This window comes from Canis lupus, chromosome 8 (assembly GCF_048164855.1).
Source record: "Canis lupus baileyi chromosome 8, mCanLup2.hap1, whole genome shotgun sequence".
In the NCBI taxonomy this organism is placed as follows: Eukaryota; Metazoa; Chordata; class Mammalia; order Carnivora; family Canidae; genus Canis; species Canis lupus.
Genome location: NC_132845.1, coordinates 27,702,085 through 27,717,225, shown reverse-complemented (window position 1 = coordinate 27,717,225; position 15,141 = coordinate 27,702,085). Strand labels below are relative to the sequence as shown.

Here is a 15,141-nt window from a genome sequence, read left to right as displayed (position 1 = left end):
AAATTAAGTGTTGAAAATATTGATTGTAATTTAAATTCTTCATATTAAAGGTCTTCACTATTCCTTATTTTAATTGTTATATTTATCTAATAGTAATAACATGAATTATTTGAAACTGAAATATAAGATTAAGCTTTAACATTTTCTCAGTTTTTTTTTTTTAAGATTTTATTTATTCATGAGAGAGAGAGAGAGAGAGAGAGAGAGGCAGAGACACAGGCAGAGGGAGAAGCAGGCACCATGCAGGGCGCCCGACACGGGACTCAATCCCTGGGGAGAGAGAGAGAGGCAGAGACACAGGCAGAGGGAGAAGCAGGCACCATGCAGGGCGCCCGACACGGGACTCAATCCCTGGGGACTCAGGGAGCCCAACACGGGACTCAATCCCTGGGACTCCAGGATCACGCCCTGGGCCAAAGGCAGGTGCTAAACCACTGAGTCACCCAGGGATCCTCACATTTTCTCAGTTTTTAGTATTGGTTATCAGACAAGAGTATGAACTTCAAATAAGCTGTAAGATATTGTTCTAGAAGTGAAAGCCTTCAAAGAGATCCAAGACTAGCAGAAATACGTACTTCTGATAGTAATAAAGAGTTCTATGTATGTGGTGGTTGCTAAGAGTCTTTAATGATAAGCATTTAGGTGAACCTATATTTTCCTGTGATATAAGCTATTCTGAAAGACTTAAAAAGATCTCAATATAACTTTTAAATGTTTAAAGTTATTAGAAAATTAAAAAGTCAAAATTCTTTACCTTGTTTTGTTCTTTTATTTAAGTAATCACATGGTTAAATAAAGAACTAAATGAAAATCAGCTAGTGAGAAAACAAGATGTATTGGGACCTTCTACCACTCCACCTGTGCATTCTAGCAGTAACACAATTAGAAGTGGAATTTCTTCTAACTCTAATGTGGTAAGATTTAAATTAAGATGTGAGTGGTCTTAGTAAATTGCCTAAAATAAAAATGTTGCCAGACTAAGGAAGTCTCCATGACTAATATGACTAGATATTGATTAGCACTGAGATACAGGTTAAGTCCCACCTGGAAGTGGGATATATAGGTAAACTTGCTCTTAATAAAGAGGCTATATTTCAAGGGTGCACTTTTTATTTTTTTAAATTTTTTATTTATTTATTTATTTTATTTTTTTAAGGATGTTATTTATTTATTCATGAGAGACACAGAGATAGAGAGAGAGTGAAGGAGAGGGAGAATCAGGCTCCATGCAGGGAGCCTGACGTGGGACTTGATCACGGATCTCCAGGATCAGGCCCTGAGCTGAAGGCGGTGCTAAACCGCTGGGCCACCCGGGCTACCCAAGGGTGCACTTTTAAAAATTGGATATAGAAATCATTCAGTAATAAGTAATGCCAAATGTGCTAAAGAAGGGAGTATTCTGGGGACCTTAAGAAGGGAAAACAGAGTTTGAGCTCAAGTTGGAACTATGATAGAAGGAGCCCAAACTGAATTCTAATTTTAAGAGAAAAGAGAAAGAAATGTCCTTTTATCAGTCTGTCAGCTCCAGTTTCTAGAAGGAAGTAGTTAATGAGATTTAAGGTTTTTAGCTCCCAGGACCAGGTCTCTTGCTTTTTCCTTGCAAGAAATTGGGAGAAAAAGAAGAGCAACTCCTTACATCTGGGAGCTGGCTTGGTACTATCACCAAGGCCCTGGTGTTGCTAGGAGAGCTAGCCTAGCACTCACAACTAGGTCTTGGGGCTCTCCTGTTGAACATAAATAATTTCACAGAATATCAACATCAGGCAAGGCCACTCTGTGACTGTGACAGATCAAGACAAAAACAGGATCACATCATAATCATGTCTGAACACAATAAAAAAAAAAAAAAGGAACATTGCTAAACCACAAAATGGGAAACATTCTCCCGTCTTGGCTAACATGATTTACTGCTCCTTCTTTACCAACTACGGTTTTGGCCTCAATGCATTAATACTTACCTAATAAGATTTATTTCAGATACTGAGTCATACAGTTATCCCCATTTCCAGATAGCATCTGAACCACAACAAGGCCACACTTTATTAAACTGTTCCTTGAAACACCTAACACATAAGTCTAATAAAGTCCCTTTTAACACCTACATACTGTCACACCCCCTCTTACTAGATTTCCCACAGTATGCAGTCTCCATTGTTTGCAAGGAGCAGTAAACCCAGGGTGTACACATATAGACATGTTTCTGGTAGTCATTTGTTGGAGAGCATTGGCAGAGGATTTAAAATGCAAATACCTAACTGTATTTATAAATTAGATTGACTTGATGTTTAAAAGAATAGATTTTTGCTAAGTTGGAAAAAGGTGTGGAAAGAAGTACCTAGCACTGAATTACAACTTGAAGAAATTTGAATCTTAACCTTCTGAATTGATGATAAATAGCTACGTAAAAGGTGTTTTTGTTGTGTACCCAGTGATCTTATACAGTTGCTTCTTAAGGTTTGTGTTTCAGTTCTCTTATAAACTCTTTTCATGACCTTAGTTAATGGTGTTGTCACTATATTTGAAAATTAGTGGCAAAGCAAATTACTGTCAGAATCAGTCCATTTAAGAACACATACCTTGTTCTCATTCTGGCAGAAAATTATTTTTATTTTGTATCTGATTGGCATATTGATCTATGACTCCACCCTTCCCCCATCCCATTTTCGGGAATGGAAGATCTATAGGGAACCAAGGTAATTCAGAGAGGTCATTTGAAGTCATTTCAAAGACAGGTCCAGTGGTTCATTTTGTTAAGCTTGCAAGGCCACTCCTTAAGAAAGCTTAGATATCCTAGTCTCATGCTATTATTTATTATTAAAGCAGAGTTTTGTGTTGTCATGATAAAATTGGCCTCTAAAGATAGTGTTTTTAAGTATTATAACAGTGTCTCATAGATCAGTAAATACTATTTAGAACTAATAACTCATCCTTACCTTTTTATGTTTTTATTTTTAGGTTGATGGTAGACTGACTTACCCAAGTTTTGGGATTGGTTATCCTATCTCCTCTGCATATGCATTCCAGAATAACTTTCCTCATCCTGTATCTGCCAAAAATACCAATCACCCAATTTCAGGACCAAAGGTAGACAAATTAACTAATACTTTTTTGGGAGGAAATATAGCAAGCTAGTAACAAATTTTTTTCTTTTAAAGATTTATTAGTGTTTTGGTCAGTTGCTAAGTATTAGGTTAATAGATAAATATATTCCAGAATATCTAGTTTATGCTTATAGGAAGTACTACCTGTACTATATGGTATTTCTTGAGTCACTATAATTTATAAAAAGCTGGACATTACTCTCCTTAAATTTTATTTATCCCTGTTGAACCGTTTTCCATTTTTATTCATTCTCTATTACAATTCTCAAACCTAACTAGAATTACTGACTTCATACTGCTGATGTATTAGCTATGGTGACATTTTTGGATTTTACTGCCAGGACTTTAAGGTGTGATAAGGTAGACTTATAGCATATTCTAAAATGTAGTTCTGGCAACATTTTCTTAAATAGCATAGAACTAGCATTTCCTTCAATGTGATATTTGCTGAGATTTTTTTCTACCCACTTGAGTTCTTCATCATCATTGTTAGTACTTAATGTCTTAGGTTTATATATTGTTTTCACATGTATTATAATTTTATTTTCACAATAATTCACCCAGACCAGCCACTGATTTTTTTTTTTAAGATTTTACTTATTTATTCATGAGAGACACAGAGAGAGAGGCAGAGACACAGGCAGAGGGAGAAGCAGGCTCCATGCAGGAAACCCAGTGTGGGACTCCATCCTGGGATTCTAGGATCACACCCTGAGCCAAAAATGCTCAACTGCTGAGCCACCCAGGCATCCCAGACCAGCCACTGATTCTATTTTCATTCTTAAGTTTAGGTCAAAATTGATTGTTTTGTAAATCATAGAAACAATTTTGAAAAGATTTTTTTTTTAAAGATGTATTTCTTTTAGAGAGTGTGCACAAGGAGGGGAGAGGCAAAGTGAGAGAATCTCAAGCAGACCTCCTGCTGAGCCTGGAGCCTGATGTGGGCTTGATCCTGTGACCTTGAGATAATGACCTGAGCAAAAATCAAGAGTCAGAGGCTTAATTAACTGACTCAGCCACCCCAGGCGCCCCTGAAAACAATATTTTGAATGGAGGACTTTGAATTTGTTTTTATAAACCCTTTATCAAATTAGTTTCGGGCTGCCCTACAAATAAGCTGACTGTGTTGCTTAGGCCTATGCTTCTTTTTAACTTTTAAAGTCTTTTTAGAGCACCTGGGTGGCTTAGTGGTTGAGCGTCTGCCTTTGGCTCAACATGAGATCCTGGGATCAAGCTCCGCATCAGGCTCCCCACAGGGAGCCTGTTTCTCCTTCTGCCTATGTCTCTGCCTCTCTCTGTATGTCTCTCATGAATAAATAAATAAAATATTTATTTTAAAAAAGCCTTTTTAACTATATGTTTTTGGTTTGTCTCTTTATTTTCTCCTCTGTTTTGTTTCTTAAGCTCCACATGAGTGAAATCATGTGGTATTTGTCTTTCTTTGACTTATTTCACATACTCCATCTATGTTGTTGCAAATAGCAAGATTTCATTTCTTTTTTATGGCTGGGCAATATCACATTGTATATATATATACCACATTTTCTTGATCCTTTCATCTATCGGTGGACACTTGGGCTCCTTCCAGAATTTGGCTATTGTAAATAATGCTGCTGTAAACATAGAGGTGTACATATCTTTTCACATTAGTGTTTTCATATTCTTTGGGTAAATACCCAGTTGTGGAATTTTACTGGATCATACAGTAATTCTATTTTTTAATTTTTTAAGGAACCTTCATACTGTTTCACACAATGGCTGCATCAGTTAGTGTTCTCACCAACTGTATATGAGGGTTCCTTTTTCTCCACATCCTTGCCAACACTTGTTTCTTGAATATTATTGTTTCTTAATATACTCAAATGTGATTGCATCTTGGGATTAATATTTTTCTTGAGAATATTATTGAATTGTTTTTTCATTTCATTTTAAAGTTTTGTTTTTTTTTTAAAGATTTTATCCATTTATTCATGAGAGACACGGGCAGAGGGAGAAGAAGCAGGCTCCATGCAGGGAGCCTGATAGAGACTCGGTCCCGGGTCTCCAGGATTAGGCCCTGGGCTGAAGGTGGCGCTAAACGGCTGAGCTACCCGGGCTGCCCAATTAAGTCTATTTCTTGCTTTGACACACACTCTCATTTTTTCCTGTGTTTTGTTTTTTAAATTTCACATATGAGTGAAATCATATGGTATTTGTCTTTCTCTATCTGACATATTCCACTTAGCATTGTATTCTATAGCTCCATCTGCGTCACTGTAAGTGGCAAGATTTAATTTTATGGCTGTATAATATTCCATTGTGTATATATACCACATCTTCTTTATCCATTCATCAACTGATGGACACTTGGACTATTTCCATATCTTGGCTATTATAAATAATTCAGCTATACACATAGGGATGCATGTATCCCTTTGCATTAGTGTTTTGTATCCTTTGGATAAATACCTAGTAGTGTGATTGCTGGATCATAAAGTAGTTCTATTTTTAACTTTTTGAGGAGCCTCCACACTGTTTTTCTTTTTTTTTTTTAATTTTAAACAGCTTTCCAAGAATATATATAATATCCAATGTGAGGACAAGAAATACTACTTTCCAGATAGTCACCTAGTTTATAGGTCTCAATATCACTTACAAGATTACCTTTATAGTTCTGGAATTGGAGGAATCATTGTAACAAGGATGTTCCTAAACATAGGAACAAGGCTTTCAGGGTTTCCTATATCACTTATCTCTGTATCCTTTTGATCATGTACCCCCAAAAGTTATAAAACAAAAGGAAACCTAAAACAAAACACGTTGAGCTTGAACCTCTAATACAGGAATATTTATTTATTTGTGAATTGTATGCATATACTACTCAACTACTGTATTATGTACTTAACAGCATTGTTTAGTGGTTAAGAAGGTGGAATCTGATGTTAGAGTTGATCTTGCCTTTAGGGATGCCTGGTGGCTCAGTTGTTGAGCATCTGGCTCAGGTAGTGATCCCTGGATCCTGGAATTGAGTCCATATCAGGCTCCCTACAGGAAGCCTGCTTCTCCCTCTGCCTATGTCTTTGCCTCTCTCTGTCTCTCATGAATAAATAAATAAAATCTTAAAGAAAAAAAGAAATCCTGCCTTTATATGTGAATTGGGCCAGCCACTGAAACATAAACAAAAAAGAAGAAACTTCTCTCATGCTTCAGTGTCTTCTCTTATAAAGTGGAGCAATAATTTTTTATCTACCTTACTGGATTTATTGTGAGGATTAGGTGAGTTAATACATTTGATTGGATAACTGCTTCATTATGTTATCTATGAATATAATATTCAAATTTTAGAAATTAAAGAGTGAAATTAAAAATATATATATTAAATTTATAACATTTTCTTCTCCTACCTCAGTGTGTAGTCATAATCACTGCCTACTTTGGAGATCACTGATCTAGGTAGTCTTGTGCTAGCAGCTACAGTGATTAAAACATCATCTTTTTAGTTGTAGTAAAAATAAGATCATTTTATTTCATGATATTGAAACTTTTATACCTGATGCCTTTAAATGTTACTGTTAAGATTTAGTACAGTTAAGTAGGTGTTTAACTGTGAGGATATAAAATTACATGAGTTAAATTAAACAAGAACAAATCATGCTGAAAGAAATACAAAGTATTTTGAAAGATTGTGCCATGCTGTCAAATAGAACATTTTGTAATATTAAAGCAAGATAAACAAAATAATTTCTCCTTTATTTTTGAAGACAATAATCACCAAGGATTCATTCATTTGATAAATATTTAATGAATGCCTAATATAGACAAGCATTGTTCTAGTTACAAGAGACATGGCAGTGAACAAGACCAAGTCCTTACCAATATGGTGCTTACATTTTTTTTTTTAATTTTTATTTATTTATGATAGTCACATACAGAGAGAGAGAGAGAGGCAGAGACACAGGCAGAGGGAGAAGCAGGCTCCATGCACCAGGAGCCCGACGTGGGATTCGATCCCGGGTCTCCAGGATCGCGCCCTGGGCCAAAGGCAGGCGCCAAACCGCTGCGCCACCCAGGGATCCCGCTTACATTTTTTTAAAAGATTTTATTCATTCATTATTTCGTTCATGAGATACAAGAGACACAGGCAGAGAGAAGCAGACTCCTTGCAGGGGGCCCTATGTGGGACCTTGGGATCACGCCCTGAGCTGAAGGCAGACACTCAATCACTGAGCTACCCCGCAGGAGTCCTTGGTGCTTACATTTTGTGGTGAAAACCCCATTATGATTGCAAACTACAGTATCTATTAAAGTATTATGAAAAACATGTTACTTGGGATGTCTGGGTGGGTCAGTGGTTTAAGTGTCTGCCTTTGGCTCAGGACATGATCTCAGGGCCCTGGAATTGAGCCCCGCATCATATTCTCTGCTCAGTGGGAAGTCTGCTTGTCCCTCTCTCTCTCTCTCTCTCTCTGCCCCTCATCCCTGCTCATGTTCTCTCTCTCACTCTGCTCTCCCTCCAAATCTTTAAAAAAAAAAACAAAAACTAAGATGCTATTTGATGTCAAGGAAAATAATGATAATATCACTGAAACATTTTGTATTAATTTAAATTTTTTTGAAAGAGTGAGCAGGGGGTGGAGGGGCATAGGGAGAATGAGAATAATCTTAAAGTGGGCTCCACTTAGCACGAGCCCTACTTGGGGCTCAGTCTCACAACCCTGAGATCATGACCTGAGCTGAAATCAAGAGTCAGATGTTTAATCAACTGAGCCACCCTAGCTGAAACATTTTAGAGTGATGATCAGATTTCATCTTGAAGTTTATGTGGGAGATTTTTCTGTAATGAGAGAGTATTATCTAAGATTAGATGATTGATTTATCTTGATAGTATTTAGCCCACAATGTTTATTCAGAGACAGATTTTACCTAGAGATAGCATTTCTCAGTTTGATTAACCACATCATTCACCAGATGGTTCCAAATTAATTTTTGCTTATTTTGTGGTAACTGTTTTAAAAAATAATATATCAGCATGAGAAGCTACCAAATACACAAAAGGATATAACTGTCTAAATGTCCGTCCTACGGTCCCTAGTTGTCTTTTCAGAGAAGATGACTCTGGAGTTTCTTTTGATATAATCCAAATATATTAAAAGCATATACAAAAATATATATGTGTATGTGTATGTTTGTTTGTACACGAGTGGTTTTATATTTAAGCATAAATAGTCCATGCTTTTTTCCATTTGGTAAATACCCAGTAGGAGTTACCAGATTAATATGGCATTTCTATTTTTAATATTTTAAGGAATCTTCATACTGTTTACCTTCATACTGTTTTCCACAGTGGTACACCAATTTATATTCCCATCAGTAGTGCTTGAGGTTTCCTTTTTCTCCACATCCTTTTTTTTTTTTTAATCTTTTTTTTAAAATTTTTTTTATTTATTTATGATAGTCACAGAGAGAGAGAGAGAGGCAGAGACATAGGCAGAGGGAGAAGCAGGCTCCATGCACCGGGAGCCCGACGTGGGATTCGATCCTGGGTCTCCAGGATCGCGCCCTGGGCCAAAGGCAGGCGCTAAACCGCTGCGCCACCCCAGGATCCCTTTCTCCACATCCTTACCAGCATTTGTTCTTTCTTGTCTTTTCGTTACTGATCATTCTGACAGGTGTAAAGTTATATCACATTGTGGTTTTGATTTGTATTTCCTTGATAAATAGTGATGTTGAGCATGTTTTCATGTGGCTACCTGTATATCTTTGGAAAAACTGTTCAGTTTCTCTGCTCATTTTTTAATTGGATTATTTGTGGGGGGAGGTTGGTGTTGAGTTGTGACACTTTTATATATGGATATTAACCCCTTACTGGATGTAGCATTTGCAAATATCTTCTATTCAGTAGGTGGTCTCTTTGTTTTGTTGATAGTTTTCTATTCAAAAGCTTTTTATTTTGGTGTAGTCCCATTAGTTTATTTTTGCTTTTATTTCACTTGCCTTGAGATACCTATCCAGGAAAATGTTGCTAAGGCTGATGTTGCTAAGAGAGTAATGGCTGTATTTTCTTCTAGGAGTTTTACAGTTTCAGGTCTCACATTTGGGTCTTTAATCCATTTTATTTTTGCGTGTGGTCTAAGAGTGTAGTCCAGTTTGAATCTAGCGCATGTAGCTATCCAGTTTTCCCAGCACCATTTAAAGAGTCTGCTGTGTTTTGCCTCACTGGTATATATTCTTACATCATGTGATATAGATTAATTGGCCATATAAGGATGGGTTTATTTCTGCATATCCTATTCTGTTCTATTGATCTGTGTGTCTATTTTTGTGTCAGTACCACACTGTTTTACTATAGCTTTGTAGTATATCTTGAAATGTACCTCCAGCTGCATTGTTTTTTCTCATGAACTGCTTTGGCCACTCAGTGCCTTTTGTGATTCTGTAGAAATTTTAGTATTGTTTGTTGTAGTTCTATGAAAATTACTGTTGATATTTTGATAGGGATTGCACTGAATCTGTAGATTGCTTTGGGTATTATGGACATTTTAACAATATTCTTCTAGTCCATGAGCGTGATACATCTTTGCATTTGTTTGTATAGTCTTCAGTTTCTTTCATCCAGTGTTTGATAGTGTTCAGAGGGTATATCTAACTTCCTCAGTTAAGTTTATTCTTGGGTATTTCACTCTTTTTTTTTTTTTAAGATTTTATTTATTTATTCATGAGGGACACAGAGAGAGAGAGGCAGAGACACAGGCAGAGGGAGAAGCAGGCTCCATGCAGGGAGCCTGACATGGGACTCGATCTCGGGTCTCCAGGAACTCACCCTGGGCTGAAGGTGGCGCTAAACCGCTGAGGCACCCGGGCTGCCCTATTTCACTCTTTCTTATGCAATTGTAAATGGATTTGTTTTCTGTTTTTTAAAGATTTTATTTATTCATGAGAGACAGAGAGGCAGAGATAAAGGCAGAGGGAGAAGCAGGCTCCATGCAGGGAGCCTGATGGTAGGACTCGATCCCAGGACTCCAGGATCATGCACTGGGCTGAAGGCAGGCACTCAACTGCTGAGCCACCTGGGCATCCCTAAGATGCTTAATTTTCATCCATGGGTTTCATTCAGTGTATCTAAAAAACTTTTATTTATTTATTTCAGAGAGAGAGCACATGAGTAAGGGAGAGGTAGAGAGAGAGGAAGAAGGAGCAGCAGACTTCCCGCTGAGTGTGGAGCCTAACGTGGGGCTCAGTCTCAGGACACTGAGATCATGACCTGAGCCAAAGTCAGAAGCCTAGCTGATGAAGCCATCTAGGTGCCCCTAAAATTTTATTGATGAGCTTCAGAACTTTCCAGTTACATTTTAAGTCAGGTTATTGAGGTATCATTTACACACAGTAAAATTCAGCTTTTGTAGTGTACTAAAAAAATTCTGTGGTAAAATACATATAACATAGAATTTACTGTTTTAACCTTTTTAAATATTTATTTATTTATTTATTTGAGATTGAGTGAGAGAGCATGAGTGGGGGTACAAAGGGAGAAGAAGAAGCAGGCTCCCTGCCCAGCAGAGAGCTTGAGGTGGAGTTTGATTCCCAGGATCCCAGGATCATGACCTGAGCCGAAGTCAAACACTTAACCGACTGAGCCACCTAGCGCCCCTTAATCTTTTTAAAGTTTAGAATTAAAAATTGTGTACACACTGGCAATGTTTTAAATATATTCATAGTGTTGTCCAACCATCTCCACCAACCATCTCCAGAACTCTTTTCACCTTGTAAAACTGAAACTCTATACCCATTAACCAATAATTTCCCCATTTCCCCCATGCCTCCCAGCTCCTAGTAACCCCAGTTCTACTTTCTGTCTCTGATTTTGACTATTCTAAGTACCTCATATAAAGTTGAATCATCATATAGTATTTGTTTTTTTGTTACTGGCTTATTTCACTTAGTATATGTCATCAGGGTTCATCCATGTTGTAGCATACATTAGAAATTTCTCCCTTTATAGGGCTGAATAATATTCCATTCTATATAATACATTTTGCTTATCTGTTGATGGACACTTAACTTGCTTCTGTGTTTAGCTGTTAAGAATAATGCTTCTATGAACATAGGTGTACAAATATGTCTTCAAACAAATATGTCTTCAAGCCCTATTTTCATTTCTTTTGGGTATATAATCAGAAATAGAATTGCTGGTAGCACTTCTACTTTGCATTTTTTGTGCAACTGCTATAATGTTTTCCATAGCAGTTGTACCATTTTACATTCCCATTAATGATGTACAAGAGTTCTAATTTTTCCACATCCTTGCCAACACTTGTCTCTCTCTCTCTCTCTCTCTCTCTCTCTCTCTCTCTCTTTTTAAATAGCCATCCTAATGGGTGTGGTATCTCCTTGTACTTTTGATTTGTATAGCCCTAATGATCAGTGATGTTGAGCATCTTTTCATATTCTATTGGCTATCTGTATATTTCTTTTGGAGAAGTGCTTATTCAGATTATTTGCCCACTTTTGTTTTTTTGTTTTGTTTTGTTTTAATTCAAGTTGGCATCGTGTTATATTAGTTTCAGGTGTACAATATAGTAATTCAAAACCACATATCATTCAGTGCTCATCACAAGGGCACTCTTTAATACCCATCCGCTATTTAGCCCATCCCCTCACACCACCCCCCTTCTGGTAACCATCAGTTCTCTATAATTAAGAGTCAGTTTGTCTTTCTTATTTTTTCCCCTTTGCTTGTTTTGTTTCTTAATTCCACTTATGGATGAAATCATAGGGTATTTGTTTTTCTCTGACCTATTTTGCTTAGCATTATAGCTTCACTCATGTTGTTGCAAATGGCAAGATTTCATTTTTTGTGCTGAATAATATTCCATTGTGTAAATATATATCACATCTTTATCCATTCATCAGTTGATGGACACGTGGGCTGTTCCTATGACTGGGTAAATAATGCTATGATAAACATAGGGGTACATGGAATTGTTTTCTTAATTTCCCTCTCTTACCTCATTATTAGTGTATAGAAATGTTAAGTTTTCTTCTAATGACTGGTGGAGAAAATTAAAGACAGCAGAGCCAGGCAGTAGGTTCGAGAGTGCTTTAATGGGGAACACTCCTGGGCGAGGTTCTGTCACTTGGAGAGGCCCGAGTCCGGGAAGTCACACCCAGGCAAACCGCAGGGGGAGTTTATAAAGAGTTTTTAGCGGGGAAGATGGGGGCAGGGCAGCATTTCGATTAGGGCAAGGGTTACAGGTCTTTGTAAATCTTTTATTTTTATTTATTTATTTATTTTTTATGATAGTCACACAGAGAGAGAGAAAGAGGCAGAGACACAGGCAGAGGGAGAAGCAGGCTCCATGCACCGGGAGCCCGACGTGGGATTCGATCCCCGGTCTCCAGGATCGCGCCCTGGGCCAAAGGCAGGCGCCAAACCGCTGCGCCACCCAGGGATCCCGGGTTACAGGTCTTTGTAAGCTAAATTAGGGTAGGGCGGCAAGGCAAGGCAGTGGCAGGGATGATGGGGGTGGGGCAGCAAGGCGGCTTTATTGGGAGGCTGCTGGCCTGGGGTCGGCCGTTTTGAGGTCCCCAATCTCGCCAGCCCAACAAGAAACACAACCAATTTCTGTATATTTTGTGTCCTGGAGTTTCACTGAGTTTACTTATTCTAATAGTTTTTTTGTAGTCTTTAGGGTTTTCTAGGTATGGTATCATGTCATCTGCAAATAGTGACTGTTTTAACTTATTCCTTACTAGTTTGTATGCCTTTTATTTCTTGTCTGATTGCTGTAGCTAGAGTGAACATCCTTGTGCTCTTCCTGATGGGGAAAGGTTTCAGTTTCTCACCATTCAGTATGATTTTGGCTGTGGTTTGTCATGTGGCCTTTATTATGTTGAAGTATGTTTTCTCCAGACCCACTTTATTGAGAATTTTTATCATAAATGAATATTGGATTCCTTAAATGCTTTTGCTTAATCTATTGAGATGATCATGTGATTTTTAGTTATTTTGCTTATGTGGTATTTCACATATTGATTGATTTGCAGATATTGGACCATCCTTGCATCCTAGGAATAAATCCCACTCTCCAGCAGACTCTGCACTGAGCATGGTGCCTGACATGGGATGGGGCTCAATCTCTTGACCTGAGATCATGACCTCCCCTGAAACCAAGAGTCAGATGCTTAACTGACTGAGCCACCCAAGTGTGACCCCCCCCAACTGATTTCTTTTTTAGCAATAATTGAATTTACTACTTTTGTCTTCTAATCTTCATACTAACTTCATAAGTAATTGCTCTATTACCTTTAGTGTATGTTTGCTTTTTTGTTTTTGTGAAAGTTTTTCCTTTCCTAATTTTCTAATTATGGCCTTTTCTTTTGCACTTAAAGGAGTTTCTTTAGAAAGTGACTTTTTTCTCTGGGTACTTTTATGATTTTCTTTTTTTCATTGATTTTTTTTACCCCCAAGATCTTATTTCTGCTGTGTCTTGATGTGGTTCATGTATATCATTATCCGCTTAGGGCTTTTTATTGAGGACTTGTTATCAGGGGTTAATGGTTGACAGCTTAGAAAATTGTGGTCATTATTTCACTTTTTTTTTTTTTTTTCGTTACTTCCTTTCAGTACTCCAGGGGGAGAGGCAGAGGGAGAGGAGAGAGAATCCCAGGCAGACTCCATGATATGGGGCTCAGTCTCACACCCCTGAGATTATGACCTGAGCCAGAATCAAGACTCAGATGCTTAACGGACTGAGCCACCAAGGCACACGTTTATAGCTTCTTTCTCATCAGAATTCCACTTTGCAACTTCCACTCATCCCAACCTCCCTAAATTCTGATCCTGATCTCTTCCATATGGCATTTATGATTTCCCTCTGTACTTTAATTTAGGTAAAAATTTAGGTAAAAAAATGCCTCTACTTGGAAAGCTAGAAGGCTTGTAGGTATCACACTTCTCTCAAAGATCACAGTTGTGTACTATTACGTGGTGTTTAGTATTTGAGACCATTCTTTTTAATTTGTTCAGTTTCCTAATTTTTGATTTTTGCCTGTGTCTTATGAATTGATATCTGATACTTACTTAATATTTCTTTTCCATATTTATTTTTCTGTAGGAAATACTAGAATCAGCTTGTTCACTTTAAAAAATCCTTTTTCTTTTTAAGGTTATCATGTGAAATGCATAGATTACTGTAGGGAGAACTAAAATGTCTTTGGAATATTGAACCTTGATAGGTATATTAGCATATACCTTCTTAATTCATAATTTTAACCTATAAAGTTAGTATCTGTGTATTGCTATTTTATTGTGACTTTTTCTAAAAATAGTTTTCTCATGCCTTTTCCTTTAGTATGCAAGTAGTCATGATTTTTTTTAGCCTGTGTGGTGATTTATATGTATACCTTTTTCTAATATGCAACCTCTTTATAAATTTCTGGTGTGAAACCTCAGTCACATGTTTTAGTTTTGATTTTTATATAGATTCTTGGATTACTTTTGATTGCTTTAAAGATTTATTTTATTTATTTATTTATTTATTTATTTATTTTTTTTTTTTAAAGATTTTATTTATTTATTCATGATAGTCATACAGAGAGAGACAGAGAGGCAGAAACACAGGTAGATTAGAGGAAGGGAGGAAGGGAGAGAGCAAGAGCCACAGAGAGCGGCAGAGGGAGCCAGAGAGGGAGAGAAGCAGACTGTAGAGTGCAGAGCCTGAGCCCGATTATGACCTGAGCTAAAACCAAGAGCTGGCTGCTTAACTGACTGGGCCACCCAGGCGCCCCTACTTTTTGATTGTTCTAAAATTCAAATTCCGGGATCCCTGGGTGGCGCAGCGGTTTGGCGCCTGCCTTTGGCCCGGGGCGCGATCCTGGAGACCCGGGATCGAATCCCACGTCAGGCTCCCGGTGCATGGAGCCTGCTTCTCCCTCTGCCTGTGTCTCTACCTCTCTCTCTCTCTCTCTCTCACTGTGTGCCTATCATGAATAAATAAAATAAAATAAAAAAGAAAAAAGAAAAAAAAATTCAAATTCCTAGCTTTCTTTTAGAATCCTTAAA

General features: G+C 37.5%; 1 protein-coding gene across 2 annotated transcripts in view; it reads left to right on the top strand.

Moving 5' to 3' along the window:
• Nucleotides 1-15,141, top strand: part of SASS6 (SAS-6 centriolar assembly protein) — a 43,696-nt gene that overhangs the window by 23,060 nt on the left and 5,495 nt on the right. For both annotated transcript variants that reach the window (XM_072834674.1, XM_072834675.1), the window contains exons 13-14: nucleotides 778-914; nucleotides 2,956-3,084. In XM_072834674.1, coding sequence (XP_072690775.1) covers nucleotides 778-914; nucleotides 2,956-3,084 — 266 coding nt within the window. The remainder of the gene's footprint in view (nucleotides 1-777; nucleotides 915-2,955; nucleotides 3,085-15,141) is intronic.